General features: G+C 50.5%; 1 protein-coding gene across 3 annotated transcripts in view; it reads left to right on the top strand.

The window, feature by feature from the left end:
• Nucleotides 1-22,475, top strand: part of CHCHD3 (coiled-coil-helix-coiled-coil-helix domain containing 3) — a 199,655-nt gene that overhangs the window by 30,566 nt on the left and 146,614 nt on the right. For all 3 annotated transcript variants that reach the window (XM_040987487.1, XM_040987488.1, XM_040987489.1), the window contains exon 3: nucleotides 7,734-7,815. In XM_040987487.1, coding sequence (XP_040843421.1) covers nucleotides 7,734-7,815 — 82 coding nt within the window. The remainder of the gene's footprint in view (nucleotides 1-7,733; nucleotides 7,816-22,475) is intronic.

Genomic DNA, 22,475 nt, shown 5'->3' with positions numbered 1-22,475 from the left:
TGGCTTAGAAGACAGTTTTATTTTCAGCGTTTCAGTCTTTTTCTTTCCTTGTGCCTTGGTGGATGCACAGTGCAAGCCTCCTTCAGAAGGTTTTGTCGGTCAGAGTTTAACGCAGTAAAACTGGCTTTTAGCTGAATTCAGGAATTGTGTTATGAATAATGGATCTTCAGGCTAACTCCAGTTACAGTGTTTTAAAGAGCACACCTTCCTAGCCGGAGCAGAGCGGAGGGTTGCTGGTGGCTCTGAGTGGCACAGCGCTGGAGTTTCTGGTTAGCAGAGCAGCTTACTCAGGTGAGAACGTTGGTCTTGGGTGAAGCTCTGCAGCACACCTGCGTGGGCTGATGTGCCTCTGTTGCAGTGTGAAGCGCATATGTAGCCTGCCTCAGGGTGCTCGTTAGGAAGGTGGACAGGACTAGCCCGTGTGGTCCTTGGCTGTGCTGCTGTCCACTGCACGGCCAGATCAGTGTATTGATTATGTTGCTGCCTTAGGTGACTGCCGAGAAGCAGCAGCTAGCTGGCATCAGTCTCCAGTGCAGTGCCGCCCACTGCTGCTGGCCTGGCCTGGCCGCGATGCACTGCTCTCCACTCTACCTGAGTGCTTGTGGTGTTCTCACCCCGCTCTTTCTCCATTCTTTTGAAAACTTTGTTGGAAGAAAGGATGGTGACGGGCAGTTGTAAGCTGTGCTGCTACCCCCGTGCCACCCCCAAGTCCAGACTTGACCACTGAGTCCTAAGCACAGCACCTAACTGCTTCTGTTGGCTGATGTGTTTATCATGTCTGCACATACTATCCTGGTTAATTTCTTCCTTTCCATTCAGTTTTTTCTTTGTCTAATGAAGTTCATCTGATGGCTTTGTAAGGCCTGTTCTTTTTTTTAGCATTTTACTTTAGTTTTCTGTTTGTATAGTACACCCCCCTAGGCCCTGAATCCATCCATCCATTCCTCCCTCCTTCCCTCCCTCCTTCCCTCCCTTCCTCCCTCCCTCCTTCCCTCCCTTCCTCCCTCCCTCCCCCCCTCCCTCCCCCCCTCTCTCCCTCCTTCCCTCCCTCCCCCCCTCTCTCCCTCCTTCCCTCCCTCCCCCCCTCTCTCCCTCCTTCCCTCCCTCCCCCTTCTTAGCCCAGGAGAATTCACTGAGCTTGGATCTGTAATAGTCATTCACAAATCAGCATTTCTACCCAAGGCCCAAGTCAGATCTGAGTTTCAGGTTCAGATGCCTAATTGCCTGCCCTTCCGTGTGCTGGTTCTACCATTAGCTTCAATTGCCTGCGTCTGAGGCTGAGCTCATGATCTGTCTTCCGCAGTTGACCGTTGCGGGCCTTCATTTTCTGGCGTCTGAGTGCACCTTGGGCCTCTTGTGCTTTCTCCCTCGGCCATCTAGGTGGTCAGTTTCCCCTTGCTGAAGAGCCTGTGTCTGCCTGCATGCTCAGAGCCACGCCCGCTTCAGGTCCTCGTCAGCACGTGCCGGTGAGCTCTCCTGACTTCATTGTGCACCCTCAAGGGCCCATCACCGCCTGGGTCGCACCGCCATGGGTCCCTTCTGTAGTTGGCTGGTTGGGCCGGGTAGAGGCAAAGAATGTGCAGTGAGTTCCCGGGAGTCTCTGGTGCTTTGAGGAAGGGCGGCTGCACTTTGTGACCCCACCTCTTCCTCTGTAGTTTATCTGTAAGCCTTTTCCAGGTCAAAGTCCCCTGACACCCTCTTTTTTTTTCACATGGTTCCCAGGTTTTGCAACTTTCAATGATGTTCTGTTTTGTAACATTTCTTACCCCAAATCCTGCCTGGTTTCCAGTGTATCCACAACGTATTACCGTTTTTTATTTCCTACAGGCAAAGTTTATTTGGATTTCTTCCCATTTGTGTAACTTAGGACCTTGATCAGTTTCTGCTTTTTAGCTATAATAGATTTTGCTGTGTCCTTACTATGGAAGCCCAGTAGCACTGCGTTATTATCTGTCTGATGGCAGGGGCCGTTCTATATGTCTGCATCTCTTATAAAGCCGAGCATAGGATTAATCCCATGGGATTATTCCCGCTAGTGCACTGAAGGATCATTCCTCAGTTTGATTCCTCCAAGTGACTTGGTTTGGGGAAAACAAAACAAGCAACAAAACTCCATCTGGCTGATCTGAGAGCAGGAGCTTGAACTCGCTGGTGAACAGTGGGGTGTGCTTGCATGAATGCCATCTTCCTGCCTGTAGAAGCAGTGTGCTCTGGGGAGTGGGGCCTTCACATGTGCAGAGACCTGGTTGTGGGGGTGGTGGAGGTGCGGACAGTTGGGGTGTGGGTTGTATTGAGGAAGTTTGGGTGGCAGCTTTACTCTTTAGGAAGCCCAGCAGTGCCACTCTGCTGTGCCTTGTCCTAAAGCCCTAGAGGCTGCTTTTGGTAATTTGTTGGGGCTGTGACAGATGGGAGAGAGAGATTTTCCATGTGAGTCAACTCTAACCCTAACCTTCAAAGGAAACAACCGTTGGTTAACCTTTCATTCCTGCCTTCCTTGTAGTGTTGTGTCTGGACTGGGAAGTGGAGGCTCTATCCTGGATTATGCCCGCCAGTCTCTCAGGGAACACAGTTATGGGAGGGGGAGGTTGTGCTGATTTGGACCCTCATTCTACAGATGAGAGGCAGTCTCTGCACAAAGCCAGTGGTGGACCAGAACCCTTGTGGCTTCCAGTGTGGCCTCTGCTTTCGTGGCTGCTTCAGAAGCAGCTCTGAGCCTGGGCTGGCTGTGCCCTTGGTGTCGGGATGCAGTGGGCACGGGCTCGGCAGGTGTGTGTGCTCTCATTTGGGGTTGGAGAGTTAATGTTGCTTAATTTATAATTTTGTCCCCAGTGAGCAAAATATATCCATTTTTGAAACAAAAAAATTAAGCTGTGCATCAAAAAGCAATATCTAGAAGTAATTATTGTTTTTTAATTTAAATTATAGGTCTTATTTTCCTAGAGGGTTTGCGAAATCTTGCGGCTATTATTCAGGATATTAAGACGTAAAATACTAGATGTATCTGATTTTCAATACGTGTTTTACGAATTGTCTGCTTAAAATGTGGAAATGGTAGACTGAATTCCAAGCATGTCTGTTGCTCTGCAGCTTCTACAGGCCAGTGTTGATGTTTGTTTTTGCATGGAATGAACATGAAGCTGGCTTCTGTGAGTGCTGATTGTGAGGCAAACAATAAAATGGACATTATTTGCATATTATGCCATTCAAATTAGAAATTTACAAAGGCATATAAATCCTGATGGGGCAGTAATGCTGCAGGATCAGCCGTTAGCTTGATGCTGTTCATGTTTAGGTTGCCAAGCTCTTCGTTAACTGTGTGCCTCCTGATACAATATTTATGATTACGAATGTGGCATTAAGAGTTCTCCTGCTACTATCTTCATTAACTTTAATGTGCCAGGTATGGAGACAGATGGCATTTGTGTATATGTTTGTTTCCTAAGGGCTGTCTTCAGATATGATTATCCAAGGAGAGAGTGAAGGAAAACTGTCAGCCACAGTTAGACTCTAGTGTTGGCGTGTGCCAGGTAGGAGCTGCCACAAACGGATGATGGCAAACGATGACATTCATATCTGAGTCCTGAGATTTTCCCATGTTGCCTTTTAGTCCTCTCCCAGTCCGATGCTGCACCCAGGAGCAGGTCAAGACAGAGTTGAGCTGCCTGCTGTGCTCGGAGGGGTCAGTTCTGTGCTGCGTGTTACATGTGTCACACCTCATTGATTGTGTGGCTGCATCCACTGTCCTTGTGGAAACCATAAATGCTGCTTCTGTATTAATCAATTTAGCAGCAGCGAAAGGTTAGTGGGTGTTTACAGAGCTGGGGATTCGATGCGGTCAGCTTTGGGAGGGTCGGCCGTTGATGGACAGCCGGCTTGTGTTAGGCAGTTCCTTCCGTTCATTTTCTTCTCATAGCATGTTTTTATAGTTTCTTCCATAGTTTTAAACAACCATGTGAAAATAATAGACTTGACATAATTGGACTTGCCATGTATCAGCAAATGGTAAAACCAAAAAAAAAAAAAAAATAGTGCAGCAAAGGGAAAGTTCCTCAGTTCCTATTCTGGCGTCTTGCGAGGTGGTTTGACAGTCTGCATGCTGGTGAGCGTTACAGGGGAAGGGTCATGCAGAGGAAGTGAAGGTGTGGGAAGCTTGCAGAGGAAGTTGGTCTCTTAAGGCTCGGCGTCACTTCTGGTCACCATCCCAGCACCTGTCCTCAACCCTCCCTCTAACTTCATCAGTTTCTGGAAAATATGGAAATTTGGTTCTAACTAATGTAACACTGAAGACAGGTGAAGTATCTTAAATTTGTGCTACACTTTGAGGAATGAGACTGTGGAATACACAGTTCCCAAGAATACCTACCATCAAGTTCCTGAATAGAAGCCCTGGAATTCTTTGATTTTATAGCTTAGAGATTCAGATGGCTGGAGGATTAAAAGATTCCTAGACAGGCAGGATTTTGGCCCAGCGTTGAGCATCGCAGATGAGCTGCCTGCACGCCTGGTTCCGCCTGGATTCAGCTCCCTGGGCGGGCGGCAGGTGGTGCTTCCTATTAGGTTCCTGCCCCTGGAGGACATCAGGCTTGTGATCCTGACTCGCGGATTCAGCGTAGCCCTGTCTCCGCTGCTGTGGACCTTAACGGGTGAGTCCAGGGACAGGAGCTCTGTTGCCCTCACTTCTCTCTCTCCTTGCCTTTCATTTAAATAGAGCAAAATAACGCAAACAAAACAAATCATAGACATTCAATACAGAAGATTCCTTGTACTAATTGAAACGTTTGCTTAGAGCGTTTAGTAAAAAGAAGCAAAGAGAAGTTTGTTGGGAATCAAAAGCTGCTTTAACCATGCAACTATTTATTATTGTCAGTAATGCCTTCCAGTGAGCAGTTAAGGCCGTGCTTGGTGCAAGCAAGATGCTGCTCTGCTTGCTTTTTCCCTGCACGTTTTATGGTTACCTTGTAGCTTCTGTAATTGACAAAATGCCAGTGTTTTTGTTCATTGAGATACATTGACTGTTGGGAAGAAAATTATAGTGGTCTCTGGGCGGATTTAAAGACATGCAAGTATGTGAAAAAATTCTGTCATCTTAATACTTTTTAAAGGGAAGGTGTGTGTGTGTGTGTGAGAGAGAGAGACAGCAAGCGAGCGAGCAAGCACGGGAGAGAGGGAGAGCTAGAGAGAGAAGGCTGTGGCACCACACTTAGTGAAGTTGAAATAGTTCTGATCTCCGGGCAGATCTGATTTGTGTGTCTTGAACATTTTTCAACTTTACTCTTCTCATTTCACAACCTTTTTCCAGTTGCAGCGGATTTGCCTGGAAGCTCCCAGTGCTAATGGGCAAGCTTGGCCTTTCCAGTGGTTCTCTTCAAGCAGGCCAGCCTGGAACACTGGCCTTTTAGTTTAATAACCGCTTATTTGAGAGAATGCTCAGGTCCTGAGAACTGAAAGAGAGTCTTTTCAGAAAGGCTGCTTTAAAGAATGGTCTCCAAATGGTGTATCTTTTCCCCTGTTGTTTTCTGAATCGGACTCATCAAAAGAGATACACTGTTGCTTTCTGTATTGTGTTGATTTGAAAACAGAAAACATGAATCTGAGACTTGGTCTGGACCTGTTTCCATCCCTGGTCTATTTTCCTGCTGTTTGAGATGCTAGACTCAGTGTAGGTAATGTTGTACCTTCTGTTATTTTAAACTCTCCAGTGTATCTGAGGTAATTACTATTTTAGTTGTGACCCTGGACTTGACCCAGAAGTTGTGACTTGGCTACTTCCAGAAAGGCGAAAACAAAGGGATGAAATGGTAGGTGGTCCCACAGCGGGTGGTGGGGCTGGTGATGGTGGGCAGAAGGCTGTGGGGAAAGAACCAGCAAGCCTCCAGCATTCTTTCCACTGTCTGGGCTGTGGGACTTCCTCTCCATCCAATCAGTTCATCAGTGGGTGCTGGAACCCTTGCTTCCTGGAGCCTCTCCCAACTTGGTTGCATCAACATACAATTCAGTAGTTTTTGGTTTGTAGACTGTTTAGTCATCACTCTTACTGCAGAATATTCTCGGCATCTGAAAAATGAATGTGTCCTTCCTATCACTTCCCATTTCGCCTTTCTGCCTGCCCTACCTGTCCTGTCTGTGGCTTGGCCTGTCCTGGACATTTCCTCTCACTGGAACGAGAGAACACGTCTGTGTTTTGTTTTCTTCCACTTAGTATAATGTTGACAAGACTCTCCTTTGTCCTGCATGTGCCAGTACTTTATTGTGGCTGGGTAATACTGTACTGGATGGACATACCACATTAGCTAATGCGCATTTAGGTCGTCTCTACTTAAAGGATATTGTAAATAATGCTATTATAAATTATCCATGTGCAAGTATTTGTGTAGATTTATGTTTTCCATTTTCTTGGATATGCACAGTACCTGCTTCTCAAGATACGGGTGAGTTAATTTAGCATGTTGAGGAGCTGCCCTGGTGCTTTCCACTGTGGCTTCACCTTTGTGCATCTCAGCAGCAGCTAATGAGCATTCCAGTTGCTCCACCTCTTTACCAGCACCTGTCATTGTGTAGTTCAGCCATTATGAGTTTGAAGTCTGTATCATTGTGGCTTTGATTTGTGTTTTCCTAATGAGCAGTGCTGTCGAGCTGGCAGGGTTTTTTATTGAGCTTGAAGAATTCTTTCTGTAGAGAATATTCTGGACCTAAGTGCCTCAGCTGCACTCAGGTCTGCATACAGGTGACGTTGCACGCCAGCTCGCTCTGTGACAGTCCATAACTAAGAGACAGTACGTTTATGAATGTTCATGTCTTCTTTGTTGTTATTCATCGGCTGAACATTTAAAAAATTTTGCATATTCTAATTAATTTCCGATGTGTTACTACATAAGGATGGGGTAATGAGATAACAGCTGGTTTTCCTTGCAGAGGCTCGCGGGGAGACTCAGGCTCTGTGTGTTACTGATCCTCCCTCTTGGTCATCGTTCGGGTTGTGGGTTTCAAATGGAGAAGACAGAGTCTGCTTATGTCCTATTGAAGACCCCAAAGGAAGTGTGTTAAACTTGTCCCCCACAATAGCTATAAGAATCTCTACAAAACATCTCATTTGTAGCCTTCTGACTGGAGAAAAACCAGGCTTTCAATCCAGCTGGCGGGCGTTTCGAAAGCCCTGGCTGTTTACAGCTCTGTTCTCTCCTCTCCACTTGTTGACACTTGAATTTGAATGGTATATATTCCACAAAGCATGTTTTCAAGTCTCATGGGAGTGCCTTTTTCCCCATAAATGATGAAAAAAATGAATGTAAATGTGTATGGCTTCTGTAACAAATGCTTTTGTTAGCTGAGTGGTTATTGAAATGAGAAGATTTCAGTATCATTTTGTTCTCTAAAGTTCCTTCATTACACTTTGTTCCTGCTTTGCACATAACTGTCAGGCTTTAAGGTTAGGACATCATTTTAGAGAACCTGTACTCTATGGTTTGGTCTCCACCAGGCAGTAAGCAGCTCCTTGAGTTTATTATAAATTTTGGCAGGTGTGGAAGTTTGTAGGTGGCCAGGGAACTCGATTCAATTACTCCTGAAGTGCGCTAATTGGTCTTGTCCGCGGAGCTGAGGAGGTTCCAAGGAGCTGCTGACCGCCTGGCAGGCCTTTGCTTGGGTCTGGCCTCAGCCTGCTCCCCGAGGATGTGTCTGCCTTTGTGTTGAGCGAGTCACTTACCTTGTCCCCCGTTGCTCTTTCCTGATTCCAGTTTCTGATGAAGAATTGAAGAGGAGAGTCGCCGAGGAGCTGGCGTCAGAACAAGCCAGGAAGGAGGCTGAACATCAGAGACGGTGAGCTTCGTGGTATTGAGGCCTTTGCTGGGGCTTGTGCTTGCCAGACATTCTTAGAGAACTCATCATCGTGTGGATGAATCTTAGAATGTGACGAGCGCATGCCGTTTCTGGTTTTGGCTCGTGCTTATCAGAGCTCTGTCGTAATTAGCATTGTGTCTCGTGTGCAGTACTTAGCTGAAGAATACTGAGCCCTGCGTCCTTGGTGAGAAATAGTTTTGTTTTTTTTTTAAGATTTGTTTTTATTACAAAGTCAGATATACAGAGAAGAGGAGAGACAGAGAGGAAGATTTTCCGTCTGATGATTCACTTCCCAAGTGACCACAACAGCCAGTGCTGTGCCAATCCAAAACCCGGAGCCAGGAGCTTCTTCCAGGTCTGCCACGTGGGTGCAGGGTCCCAAGGCTGTGGACCGTCCTTGACTGCTTTCCCAGGCCATAGGAAAGGAGCTGGATGGGAAGTGGAGCTGCCAGGATTAGAACTGGTGCAGATATGGGATCCCGGCGCGATCAAGGCGAGGACTTTAGCCGCTAGGCCACGGCACTGGGCCCGTGTGAGAAATAGTTCTTGAAATAGTTCTTGGGAATTTCTTATCCAACCACAAAAGTTTCTGTGATTGAAAATGTTTTTGTCTTACATGGTTTTAAAATAAACATCATTATAGCTTATGCTGAATACCATATGCCATCCTGGTACCTGGATTAACAATTGCACTAATTAGTTTAATGTTTGCTTACAAAAAGGTCTAAGATGTTTCAGAATTCCGTGAGGTTGAAAATCAAATGCACCGTGCTCCCCTCCTCAGGGACCTTCGACTACCCTCCATTGAGGCTTCCGTTTTGAAGCCGTGATTCCCAGTGCTGCTGGTAGCAGCTGCAGAGGATGCTGGTGGAGTGTTTCTGTAACAGGTGTGGAGAGCAAAGCAAGTGACCACTCTCAGGGCCGCCGGCTGAACTGTAGAACTAGCAAGCTAAGTACATCCTCAGGTGCCGATCCAAAACGGTGGATCGGGCGCTTCAGAGAGCTTTAAACAGAAATAAAACAATGGGCAAAAAACAGCACAGACTTTTTGTTCTTGAAAAAATACTGTTTTGTAGAGATGTAAAGTGTGTACTTATTCATAAAAATATGTGAATGCATTTGGATCCAAGATCGTTCAGTGTTCCCATCTGTGCTGTTTGTGAAATCTGCATGTCATGCACAGTGCTAGGATCGGGGTCGGGTGAGCGTGCTGTGCTGTGAGCGCCTAACGGGCCCTGTGTCCGGGATGGGCTCCCAGGCCTTGGGGGAGCAGTGGGCCTGGGGCCATCGGGCAGACTTCAGCTTTGACTGCAGTCTCTTTGGACCTGAGCTATTTCAGCTGTACAAAGAGGGCTTTGGAAAATGTTCCTAATATTTCTTCTCTTTTGACAGTCTACTTAAGCTAATTTTTAAGTTCTACAAAACACATGGATGAGATTGTGTGTTAGATTAAGCCATCGTTTTCTCAGGAAACAGAAGGGTTACAGCTTGGGGTAGTGCTATCCACAGGGTCTGTGTATATTTCAGTGTTTTATAATTATTTAATTGGGTTAGGTTGATGGAGTATATAATTAGACAGTGAAGCTTGAATATTAAAAAAATTTCAGATTGTTTTGATTAAGAAGCAAGGGTAACTGGTGTGCAGTGGTAAAATTGCTTGTCAAATTTTGTTATTTTTACTTACATGTTGGTTTAATGTGGCATTCTGGCTGAGCCCTCGTACCTATTTGGCGTGCATTTCGCCTGGGTTTTTGTTTTAGTCTTCTGTCTGTGTGGTGCAGTCTTTTGTTAGACTCTGTGGTGTGTCTCCCTCTTGTCATTCAGCTCACTTCTGCCCCGCCCTGGTCCGTGAGAGGGTCAGGGCAGATGGGATGGGTAGAAGGTTCTGCTGAGATCTAATTTCATATCTCTTGTGGAATGGGGTTGGCAGCCTAGCAGTAACCTGGGCAAACGATTATTGATAAAGAATTTATTTTGTGTCGCCTTTAAGGCAAGCCAAGGAGGGTACAGCCTTTATATTGTAATTTTATTTTTTTTCTTAAAAGACGTGTTTTGCTCGAGGCCTCCTAGATACAAACTTTGCAGCTGCCAAGGCTTGGGGAAAAGTCTCGTGTTCCTCTGTATGATTGCTCCTGCAGGAATCAGTAGCTGGGTTTTCTTTCTTTCTTGTTCTTTTCCTCGCAGAGAAGGATCTTTGGAAAGGCACTGAGGAAGTTTTACGTGCAGCCTTTTTAGAGCAGTTTTCTCCAGCGACAGATTCACGCGCTGTTGTGTCTGTTGCCTGCATCCGAGTAGACCAGGAGGCAGTTGAAAGGTTGGTTCCTCTGCCACTGGGCGTCAGGTGGCCTTGCCCTGCTTAGCACGTTTTCTCTTTCACCCCGAGTGTACATAGGACCGTGTGCCAGCTCGCAAGTGTTTAGACTTGGGCCGTGGGCACATATTTATGTCTGGGAGTTTTGAACGAGCTTTTTGGAAAAGGACTCTGAAACTAATTTCTATTGTGATTCTCCACTTGTAGAATATTTATTTCCCTTGTCACCTTGTCAGGTCATCTGTGACACCTCACATGGTTTGGCTGATTCTCGTCCCATCTGTGACCCTCCTAACTCCTGTGCAAGCATGAGGAACAGGAGCAACCCAGTTCCTGCCAGGCTGGTGTGCGTGGTGGCAGAGCAAGTGTTCCCCATCTTCTCTAAGGGCGCTTTACATAGGGACCTTGTAAACTCCTTTGAAGACTAAAGGTTGAGTTGATGTAGGAAGCGTGGAAGTCTTTAGAAGCACATTATGTATCCCTAAAAGATCAAAAGGAAGATGAGAAACCCTGGCAGGGAAAGGAGTGAGTGACTCCGATTGAAGAGGAAGGCTGGCAGGGCAGAATGAGTGACAGGCAGCTGAATTGTGTTGAATTGAAGGTGCTGTTGGTTTGGACAAAATTTGAGTATGTTTGCGGTCTCACCAAGAAAAAATTGGCCACAGGTTTTTAACACAATAGTTTATCTCTTGGGATTTTCTTGACATGGCTCGTTAAAGACTGATTTTGGACTTTTCAAAGCCATATATCCCTTATGTATTCATAAAAGGAAAAAGTAAGGAGAATCGATGGTGACGATCGTTCCGAGCTAGGGACGATTCTGCTCCTGCAGGCATGTTTGACGAGGCTGTCACAGCTTGTCAGGTGGCAGCGGCATCTCATGGCGGAGGCCCGGAAGGCCGTCCAGCATTCTGTAATCCACAGGACAGCTCCTCCCAGTCGCCGAGAGAAGAGCCGTCTGGCTCACCTGTCCAGGCCCCTGGTGAGAAACCCGGCGTGTTAGACCAGTTCGACATGGCTGTTCCTCTTCGCCCTCACTTCCGGACCCAGGGTCTTGGCATCCCTATTTTGTCACCTGATAGCACGTTCTCTGTGCCACCCAAACCTTGGCAACACAGCATTCCTTCAAGGGTTGCTCTTCTGTTGTCCCTGGGCTTCTTCCAGGCTGCTGACATCAGTTGCACAGAGCTTGATGCTCTCGTGCAAGCTATGACAACTGCGGCAGGCCTGCGCCTGGCACACTGCGATCGGAAGATGCTCTCAGGCCTGTGGGAAAAGCGTCTGTCCAGGGCTTGATGAAATGCAGCCTGTATCCACTCCCGCCCATAAAATCTGTTCGATTGGAGCGACTTCCCGAGTGGCTTACCTTGTCTTTTCCTCTAGTGAAAAAGAAGCTTGGTTTCAGCAGTCCTGACTGGTACTGTTGCACACACTGAAATCTCATGTAGAAACCATTTGAACTGAAGATAGCGTGTGGCAGTTGGCGTTGGCTCCTTTAACTGTCAGCTCCCTGAAATCTGATGCTTACAGGGCTACCTCAGGTTGCCTTATGGGATGCTGCCCACTGGGCCGCCTGCTCGTAAGCTCTGTGACTGCACAGGTTGCATTCTCATTTTATAACTTTGTTCATGGACTGCCAGTTCAGGTTACAGGTTCACCCCCTTTGATGGGATGCCTGAGTCTGCACACTGCAATGGATCTGCTTGACTTGCAGTCTTAGTTTGGCATATTAAAACAAGTAGCAAAGTGTACCAAGAGGCCGGTGCAGTGCGTGGGCGAGTCCGTGTTGAGTGATGCTTTTGCAGCTGATTGGGTTGTGCTGTGGTTCGAGCAGGCCTGTGGCTGGGGCGTCAGGTGCTGCAGTTTCTGAGTTCAGACTTCTAAACTGTGACTTCTCTTCTGTGTCCTCCTGCCAAAAGTCAGTTTCTGGCAGCAAGAAACATGTGACTACTCTGACCTCTGACCCTTGGCATTTGAATTTCACCTCTTTAGCTGTAAGGCAAGTGGGAGCGTCTGCGTCTTGAATACCCTTTCTTCACAAAGCCACGAGCTGCCGTTGCTCTGTTGGGACTGGCTGTGCATCCAGTCCATTGAGGTCCATTGAGACTTCCCCACCTTCTTCCTCTTTAGTTATTTTGGAAAAAATGTACATTAGAGTTGTCAGAGCAAAAATAATTGATTTGGTTTAGTTTGTGGTTTAATTAGGCATATGCATCTATTTGGGTTTTGCATAGTTGTGTTTTTCGATGATGTCACTGCTGAGGACATCAGAAGGGCTTACACCTTATTATTTGTATATTTTCAGTTTTTCACAGTAGTGGAGCAGTTTATAGGGATGGTATCTTGTGTTTCAATTTGTTATATGTAATTCGTCTTGACTTTTATGGTTCGGTATTTCCGGCCCTTGGAGGTGAAGACCGAGGGGAGAGCAGAGAGCGCTGGGAGACCCGTGGTAGACCAGCACAGTCAAGGTCAGCGCCATGGAGGGCTGTCCGCCGGGCGTGTGCCGTGAGTGCTCACAGGTGTCTGCTGAGCGAGCAGTGGGATTGGAAAGTCTTACCCCTTTTCAAGGAAATGCTGTTTTATATATATATATGCTGTATATATTATATATGTATATTCTGTACCATGTTAACATAAATGCAGAGTGATTAAATTATGCTTTGAAGCCAGACCTTACCCAGAGACTGTAGACACTTAGCTTACACGTCTTTGTTTTAATGTAGCACAGTGTTGAACACCATTTTCCTGTCACAGGCACAAATTACACAGTTGTTAGGAAAATTACATGCCTTCAGCCTACATGTAATTTCTAGGTATATCATAATTTAGGAAAAAACCCCACAGTTCCAGGGAGCAAAGTACTGCACATAGCTACCATTTGTCAGGGCTCGTCATGGAAGTGTAGCTTGGCAGGGACCCGAAGGGATTGGTGGGCTGTCCGTGTTCTCATGGCGGCCAGAAGTGACACAAATGAGTTTCACTTCTACTTTGCAAATATTGGCAAGGGCAGTGATCACAGGAGTTGAGTGGTACCTCTGCATTGATGTTCCGCTCACGCCCTGAGCTCCACCCGTGCCACCTGCTGTAACGGGAGTCTGTTGCTGAGCAGCTGGCTTCCTAGGAGGTGGCGTTGGTTTGCTGGTGTTTGATCAGCTCCAACGTGACAGTCATCCCGTAGGTTAAAAGTCCCAGTAGGTTGTCCTTCTTGCTAACTGCATTTTATGTCTGCCTTGCTCCCACCCTACGCTTAGTGCGTTGCTGTTGTCCCGTACACTTGGAAGTCTCCTCCTGCTTTCAGGCCGGGCCCTCCCAGTTCTGACTGCAACAGGAAGAGTGCACGCTCACCACTCGGTAATCTTTGCTCGAAGATGCTCGAAGAGCCGAGTATGTATTACACACTGGAATCTGGTGCCATCTGCTCCTTTCGTCCTTATCTGTTTATTTTAAAGGCAGGGTGTTGAGCTGGGACGAGGGAGGACAATCTTCCATCTGTGATTCACTCTGCAAATGGCATTTACACCTAGAGCTGAACTGTCTGAAGCCAGGAACCAGGATCTTCTAGGAGTCCAAATATTGCACCCTTCTTTAGTGCTTTTGCAGGGGGCTGGGCTGGGAATGGAATGCCAGGACTTGAACTGTTATGGGATGCTGACTTTGCTACACAACACTGGCCCCAGCAGAAGCCATACCAGCCTTGCTGTGCCAGACCACATTTCTAAAGCTAGCCATGTTCTGGCATTGCAGGACCTTACCTGCTGCCTTTCTGAACTCCATCTGGGCTTCTGGCAAAGTGGTTAATGAAGTTTTGTTTTATAGGTTTCAGCATGGGCAGTTAAGTCTTCACTGTGGAGCTTAATAAATAATTTAGTTGCAGAACAAATTTGCCAATGGAAGGAGATTTTTGCTTTGTTGTTTTTTTTTTTTTTTAAATCCACATGGCTATAGCTTCGAGTAAAACTGTCAAAATACTGTCATGCTGGGTGAGGGTGATTGTTCTGGTGGATTTTGCTGTAATATGCTAGAAATTTTTCATCTCTTTATGAATAGACCTATCAACTGTTCAATTCAGTTTTCATAGAATTAAAGGAGTCCAAACTGTTATTCTGGTGAATTTTATGCAAGTTAGGTTATTTATGTAGCTCCCACACAGGTTTGTATTGGAAAAGAAGTTCCTGGAAATACTGAAGTAGTGACTAACTTCTGCTCACTGACTGCCTTCATTCTTATTCATGCCTTTGTGTTCCTGCTTTCCCCCTCCCAACCAGTTTGCCCTGTTGTCTCTGCTTTTATTGTATTATAGTTAAAGATTCATTTGTTCGCATGGCACAGTGACAGAGTGAGTGAAGAGAGGAAAGAGAAAGCGAGTGAGTGGGCAGGCTAGCTCCTGTACACTGATTTGTTCCCTGCATGGACACAACAGCTGGGACCGGCCCTCCACTCAGGAGGCTGGCCCTCTCTCAGGGTGCCCGTGCCCATGGCAGGGCCTCTCCACGCAGGAGGCTGGCCCTCTGTCAGGGTACCTGTGCCCTGTGCCCATGGCAGGGCCCTCCACGCAGGAGGCTGGCCCTCTGTCAGGGTGCCTGTGCCCTGTGCCCATGGCAGGGCCCTCCACGCAGGAGGCTGGCCCTCTGTCAGGGTGCCTGTGCCCTGTGCCCATGGCAGGGCCTCTCCATGCAGGAGGCTGGCCCTGTCAGGGTGCCCTGTGCCAGTGGCAGAGGTTCATGCCCATGGGCTCTCTGGCACCAGCTTTTGAGGTACATTGGCAGGTAGCTAGATTTGAAAGTAAGGCAGCCACCACTTGAACTGGCAGTCTGGTGTTGAATGCTAGTATCATAGGCTTAAGTGGCCATACCACATCGGGCCCTATTTTATTTCAAGAAAGAAAAGACTTATTTATTTAATTTGGAAAGTCAAAGTGGTGGGAGGTGGGATGGGGGACGAAGAGTCTTCTATGTACTAATCGCCTCCTCCAGTGGGCCAGGCTGGAACTCGGAGCCAGGAACCCCACCCAGTGTCCCACGTTGGTGGCAGGGACCCGAGCTCTTGAGCCTTTGTCTGTCTCCCAAGTGCATGATGAGGGAGCCGGATCAGAAGTAGAGTAGCTGGGACCTGAACCAGCACTTTGACACGACATGTGGGCAGTCTGTAGCTTAACACGCTGTGCCACAGGGCCTGCCCTCGACTTCCCAAATAGCTTTTTATATTGCGTCTCAGCCTTTCCATCCATACCCGTTCTGAACCAGTACTCTTGGCTGTTGAGAGGTGGTGTTTTTGTTTTTATTTATTTTTTAAAATATTTATTTGTTTTCATTGAAAAGTCAGATATGCAGAGAGGAGGAGAGACAGAGAGGAAGATCTTCCATTCACTGGTTCACTCCTCACGTGGCCATAACAACTGGAGCTCAGCTGATCTGAAGCCAGGAGCCAGGAGCTTTGTCCAGGTCTCCTGTGCGGCTGCAGTGTCCCAAGGCTTTGGGCCGTCCTCAACTGCTTTCCCAGGTCACAAGCAGGGAGCTAATGGGAAATGGGGTTGCCGGGATGCGAACCCAGCATGTGCCAGGGTGAGGACTTTAGCCACTAGCCTACCACGCTGGGCCCAATATTGTGTTTCTTGCTCCCATGCCACACAGGACAGTCTGGAGACCTTTTGGGATCTTACAACCTGGGGCGTGCTAATGGCACCTTGGTCTATAGGCTGATGATCTTGCTCAGCATGCCACAGTACAAGGCTGCTACCACTGAGTTGTTTAGTCCAAAGTCTTTATTTTCCCAGGTTGACAAACCTTAGTCCAAGCCATTGTGGTCTCTGTGTTGTGGCCGATGGACCCACTGGGCCGTTCTCTTCCTTCAGGCTGTTTATCATGAAGCATTGGTAGTGTGCTTTATTAATGTACTTCCATTCCTGTTGATTCTTTGCTGAAAGATGTCTAATAGCTTTTCACTAGATTTAGCGTGAAGTCCAAGGTTCCCCCTTGAGCTTTAGTCCTCTGCCTGCCTTTATCCATTCTTCTGTCCCCTGCTCACACCACCTCTCACTTCCAGCCTTCTCCTTGAGTGTCGGCCTGCCAGCGTCCCTGCCTGTTACCCCAGCACCCGCATGCCACCGGGCTGATTCCCCTCAGGACTCCCAGTTCCTCTCAGCCGCACTGAGAGCTGTCTCCTGTCGCTTTGTCCGAACCACTGCGGTCCTCCTGGAGCTCCCCGTCCTCTGCAGCAGGCGGTCCTCCCGGAGCTCCCCGTCCTCTGTGTCCAGCAGGCGGTCCTCCCGGAGCTCCCCGTCCTCTCTCTGCAGCAGGCAGTCCTCCCGGAGCTCCCCGTCCTCTCTCTGTAGCAGGCGGTCCTCCCGGAGCTCCCCGTCCTCTCTCTGCAGCAGGCGGTCCTCCTGGAGCTCCCCGTCCTCTGTGTCCAGCAGGCGGTCCTCCTGGAGCTCCCCGTCCTCTGTGTCCAGCAGGCGGTCCTCCTGGAGCTCCCCGTCCTCTGTGTCCAGCAGGCGGTCCTCCTGGAGCTCCCCGTCCTCTGCAGCAGGCGGTCCTCCCGGAGCTCCCCGTCCTCTCTCTGCAGCAGGCAGTCCTCCCGGAGCTCCCCGTCCTCTCTCTGCAGCAGGCGGTCCTCCTGGAGCTCCCCGTCCTCTGTGTCCAGCAGGCGGTCCTCCTGGAGCTCCCCGTCCTCTGTCTGCAGCAGGCGGTCCTCCCGGAGCTCCCCGTCCTCTCTCTGCAGCAGGCAGTCCTCCCGGAGCTCCCCGTCCTCTCTCTGCAGCAGGCGGTCCTCCTGGAGCTCCCCGTCCTCTGTGTCCAGCAGGCGGTCCTCCCGGAGCTCCCCGTCCTCTCTCTGCAGCAGGCGGTCCTCCCGGAGCTCCCCGTCCTCTCTCTGCAGCAGGCGGTCCTCCTGGAGCTCCCCGTCCTCTGTGTCCAGCAGGCGGTCCTCCTGGAGCTCCCCGTCCTCTGTGTCCAGCAGGCGGTCCTCCTGGAGCTCCCCGTCCTCTCTCTGCAGCAGGTGGTCCTCCTGGAGCTCCCCGTCCTCTCTCTGCAGCAGGCGGTCCTCCTGGAGCTCCCCGTCCTCTCTCTGCAGCAGGCGGTCCTCCCGGAGCTCCCCGTCCTCTGCAGCAGGCGGTCCTCCCGGAGCTCCCCGTCCTCTGTGTCCAGCAGGCGGTCCTCCCGGAGCTCCCCGTCCTCTGTGTCCAGCAGGCGGTCCTCCTGGAGCTCCCCGTCCTCTGCAGCAGGCGGTCCTCCTGGAGCTCCCCGTCCTCTGCAGCAGGTGGTCCTCCTGGAGCTCCCCGTCCTCTGTGTCCAGCAGGCGGTCCTCCTGGAGCTCCCCGTCCTCTGTCTGCAGCAGGCGGTCCTCCCGGAGCTCCCCGTCCTCTGTGTCCAGCAGGCGGTCCTCCTGGAGCTCCCCGTCCTCTGTGTCCAGCAGGCGGTCCTCCTGGAGCTCCCCGTCCTCTCTCTGCAGCAGGCGGTCCTCCTGGAGCTCCCCGTCCTCTCTCTGCAGCAGGCGGTCCTCCTGGAGCTCCCCGTCCTCTGTGTCCAGCAGGCGGTCCTCCTGGAGATCCCCGTCCTCTGCAGCAGGCGGTCCTCCTGGAGCTCCCCGTCCTCTGCAGCAGGCGGTCCTCCTGGAGCTCCCCGTCCTCTCTCTGCAGCAGGCGGTCCTCCCGGAGCTCCCCGTCCTCTGTGTCCAGCAGGCGGTCCTCCCGGAGCTCCCCGTCCTCTGTGTCCAGCAGGCGGTCCTCCCGGAGCTCCCCGTCCTCTCTCTGCAGCAGGTGGTCCTCCTGGAGCTCCCCGTCCTCTGCAGCAGGTGGCCCTCCTGGAGCTCCCCGTCCTCTGTGTCCAGCAGGCGGTCCTCCTGGAGATCCCCGTCCTCTGTCTGCAGCAGGCGGTCCTCCTGGAGCTCCCCGTCCTCTGCAGCAGGCGGTCCTCCCGGAGCTCCCCGTCCTCTGTCTGCAGCAGGTGGCCCTCCTGGAGCTCCCCGTCCTCTGTGTCCAGCAGGCGGTCCTCCCGGAGCTCCCCGTCCTCTCTCTGCAGCAGGCGGTCCTCCTGGTGCTCCCCGTCCTCTGTCTGCAGCAGGCGGCCCTCCTGGAGCTCCCCGTCCTCTGTGTCCAGCAGGCGGTCCTCCCGGAGCTCCCCGTCCTCTGTCTGCAGCAGGCGGTCCTCCCGGAGCTCCCCGTCCTCTGCAGCAGGCGGTCCTCCTGGAGCTCCCCGTCCTCTGTGTCCAGCAGGCGGTCCTCCCGGAGCTCCCCGTCCTCTCTCTGCAGCAGGCGGTCCTCCCGGAGCTCCCCGTCCTCTGTGTCCAGCAGGCGGTCCTCCTGGAGCTCCCCGTCCTCTCTCTCAGCCCCTGGGAACGCATTGGTTCTAGACCCCAGGGCAGGCGGAAGTTCAGACTGGCTGCCATGGCACCTGATTCCGAGCGTCCGTATGGTGCCTGCTTATTTTGTGGGTTCAAAGTTGTCCTGTGTTTTCCTGTCCTGCATCTGTTCTCCCACTCACTACTACCTTTGGTGTGTGTGTGGGGGGGTTGAATTTCTCATGTTTTCTTTTTCCAGCAGCTTGTCGCAGGCATGGTGGACACTTCGCAAACACAGGCTTTGACAGCTTTTTGTTTTTTTGCGACAAGAACAACGAATTCACTAGTCAGGGAACCAAGTGAGAGAAAAATGAAGAACAATATTAGAAGAGAACCCTTTGGGAAGCTGCACAGAAAATGTTATATTAAAATCAATATCAGGGCTTGACCTTTTGTGGTACTGTATATTTTAAAGCCTCCTATTGATTCTCTTTTAATAACATGTTTATTCTAGTTTACTGACACAAGCCTGGGAAGACTCAGAAAGCAGGGATCCAGTTCCTCCGGTGCTGGTCATTTCAGTTTGTTGTGGGTCTTGGGTGACTCCCGAGTGCGTCGGTTGCTGCGTGAGGCCTCCCGGGTGCGTCGGGTGCTGCGTGAGGCTTCAGTGTGCTGTCCGGGTGGCAGGGACTTCTTCCCTGTCGTTGGTTGAAGACTCTGCTGGCCTGGCTGTGACAGGACGTGACTTCTCTCGCTGCCGCTGCATTCAGAGTTGTTTTCTTTTCTGTCTGTATTTAGAGGCAGAAATGCATCTTCGTTGTTTTCTTTTCTTCTTCTTTTTTTTTTTACAAGTCTTAGAGTCTATTGGTAGCCTCGTCAGCTGTGATTGGGAGCATTTGGTGACAGCTATTTTGTATAAAGAGAACTATTTTACTGTGTAACTTACAGCAAAACATCAAACGTTGAGTGCTCGTGTGCTCTGGTTTTTTTTTTCCATGATGAAATGAGCAGAATTAATTTTCTCTCCTCATACGAATGATGGGAAGAAGCTTGCAGGCAGGCAGAACTTGCAAGAGGAGACCTGGAAGGTTGTTTTGTGAACGGCAGATTCAATGAGATCCAACTTGTAGAATATCAACTTAATAGGCTTGGGTGAAATAGGATGTGTGGATCTACTTCTTGGTTTTAATGTACTAGTCTTGTTGTTCATGGGACGTCTGATAACACATGTTGAGAAGCCAGACAGCACTTCCAGAAAGTCTGTAATGAATTAGAGGGCACTTTGAAAGGGCAAGTGCATTAGTTAAGAAGCAAAAAGAATCAAAAAAACCGGGATGCAGAGAGGTGGGGATGGTGGGCCAGGAAGTGATGCATTCGGGGGCGAGGGGATGGTGGGCCGGGCAGTGATGCATTCGGGGGCGAGGGGATGTGGGTTGGGCAGTGATGCAGTCACAGTGCAGGTGTGAGCTCTGCAGTGATGCAGTCACAGTGGGGATGTGAGCCGGGCAGTGATGCAGTCACAGTGCAGATGTGAGCTGAGCAGTGATGCAGTCACAGTGCAGATGTGAGCCGGGCAGTGATGCAGTCACAGTGGGGATGTGAGCCGGGCAGTGATGCAGTCACAGTGGAGATGTGGGCCGGGCAGTGATGCAGTCACAGTGCAGGTGTGGGCCGGGCAGTGATGCAGTCACAGTGCAGATGTGAGCCGGGCAGTGATGCAGTCACAGTGCAGATGTGAGCTGAGCAGTGATGCAGTCACAGTGGGGATGTGAGCTGGGCAGTGATGCAGTCACAGTGCAGATGTGGGCCAAGCAGTGATGCAGTCACGGTGCAGATGTGAGCTGAGCAGTGATGCAGTCACAGTGCAGATGTGAGCCGGGCAGTGATGCAGTCACAGTGGAGATGTGAGCTGAGCAGTGATGCAGTCACAGTGCAGATGTGAGCCAGGCAGTGATGCAGTCACAGTGCAGATGTGAGCTGGGCAGTGATGCAGTCACAGAGGAGATGTGAGCCGGGCAGTGATGCAGTCACAGTGGAGATGTGAGCCGGGCAGTGATGCAGTCACAGTGCAGATGTGAGCTGAGCAGTGATGCAGTCACAGTGCAGATGTGAGCCAGGCAGTGATGCAGTCACAGTGCAGATGTGAGCTGGGCAGTGATGCAGTCACAGTGGAGGTGTGGGCCGGGCAGTGATGCAGTCACAGTGCAGATGTGGGCCGGGCAGTGATGCAGTCACAGTGCAGATGTGAGCTGGGCAGTGATGCAGTCACAGTGCAGATGTGGGCCGGGCAGTGATGCAGTCACAGTGCAGATGTGAGCCGGGCAGTGATGCAGTCACAGTGCAGATGTGAGCCGGGCAGTGATGCAGTCACAGTGCAGATGTGGGCCGGGCAGTGATGCAGTCACAGTGCAGATGTGGGCTGGACAGTGATGCAGTCACAGTGCAGATGTGAGCCGGGCAGTGATGCAGTCACAGTGGAGATGTGGGCTCTGCAGTGATGCAGTCACAGTGCAGATGTGGGCCAAGCAGTGATGCAGTCACAGTGCAGATGTGAGCCGGGCAGTGATGCAGTCACAGTGCAGATGTGGGCCGGGCAGTGATGCAGTCACAGTGCAGATGTGGGCCGGGCAGTGATGCAGTCACAGAGGAGATGTGAGCCGGGCAGTGATGCAGTCACAGTGCAGATGTGGGCCGGGCAGTGATGCAGTCACAGTGCAGATGTGAGCTCTGCAGTGATGCAGTCACAGTGCAGATGTGGGCCGGGCAGTGATGCAGTCACAGTGCAGATGTGAGCCGGGCAGTGATGCAGTCACAGTGCAGATGTGAGCCAGGCAGTGATGCAGTCACAGTGCAGATGTGAGCCGGGCAGTGATGCAGTCACAGTGCAGATGTGGGCTGGACAGTGATGCAGTCACAGTGCAGATGTGAGCCGGGCAGTGATACAGTCACAGTGGAGGTGTGGGCCGGGCAGTGATGCAGTCACAGTGCAGATGTGAGCCAGGCAGTGATGCAGTCACAGTGCAGATGTGAGCCGGGCAGTGATACAGTCACAGTGGAGATGTGAGCCGGGCAGTGATGCAGTCACAGTGCAGATGTGGGCCGGGCAGTGATGCAGTCACAGTGCAGATGTGAGCCGGGCAGTGATGCAGTCACAGTGCAGATGTGAGCCGGGCAGTGATACAGTCACAGTGGAGGTGTGGGCCGGGCAGTGATGCAGTCACAGTGCAGATGTGAGCCAGGCAGTGATGCAGTCACAGTGCAGATGTGAGCCGGGCAGTGATACAGTCACAGTGGAGATGTGAGCCGGGCAGTGATGCAGTCACAGTGGAGATGTGGGCCGGGCAGTGATACAGTCACAGTGGAGATGTGGGCCGGGCAGTGATGCAGTCACAGTGGAGATGTGAGCCGGGCAGTGATGCAGTCACAGAGGAGATGTGAGCCGGGCAGTGATGCAGTCACAGTGGAGATGTGAGCCGGGCAGTGATGCAGTCACAGTGCAGATGTGAGCTGGGCAGTGATGCAGTCACAGTGCAGATGTGAGCTGGGCAGTGATGCAGTCACAGTGCAGATGTGGGCCAGGCAGTGATACTGTTTGGGGAAGGTGGAGGTCCATGGTGCAGTGCAAGCAGGGCAGCCTTTTCAGTTGTTCTCCGCTGTTGTGTCTTTATATGCTATAGCACCCTTGTGTCCACAGCAGTGGTGAAACCTCAGAAGTGGATCAGCATTCTGTGAGAACTAGTTTTTCTATTTATTTTAAAAAATTTTTATTTGAAAGGCAGAGTTACAGAGGGAAAAAGAGTGAGAGACAAAGATCTTCCATGCGTTGGTTCACTCCCCAAGTGGCCATAGTGGCCGCAGCTGGGCTGGTCTGGAGCCAGGAGCCACGAGCCACAGTGCAGGGTTCAGACACTCAGCCATCTTGTGCTGCTTTTCTGAGGCGCATTAGCAGGGAGCTGGATCAGCAGCTGAGACTTGAACCTGGGCCCACATGGGATGCCGGCACTGTGCTGCATGACACCAACCCCGAGACGTTTTCTTAGCACTGGCTCTA

Source organism: Ochotona curzoniae, unplaced genomic scaffold (assembly GCF_017591425.1).
Source record: "Ochotona curzoniae isolate NIBS_2020 unplaced genomic scaffold, NIBS_Ocur_1.0 contig_4692, whole genome shotgun sequence".
Classification (NCBI taxonomy): Eukaryota; Metazoa; Chordata; class Mammalia; order Lagomorpha; family Ochotonidae; genus Ochotona; species Ochotona curzoniae.
This window is presented reverse-complemented; position numbering and strand designations above follow the sequence as displayed.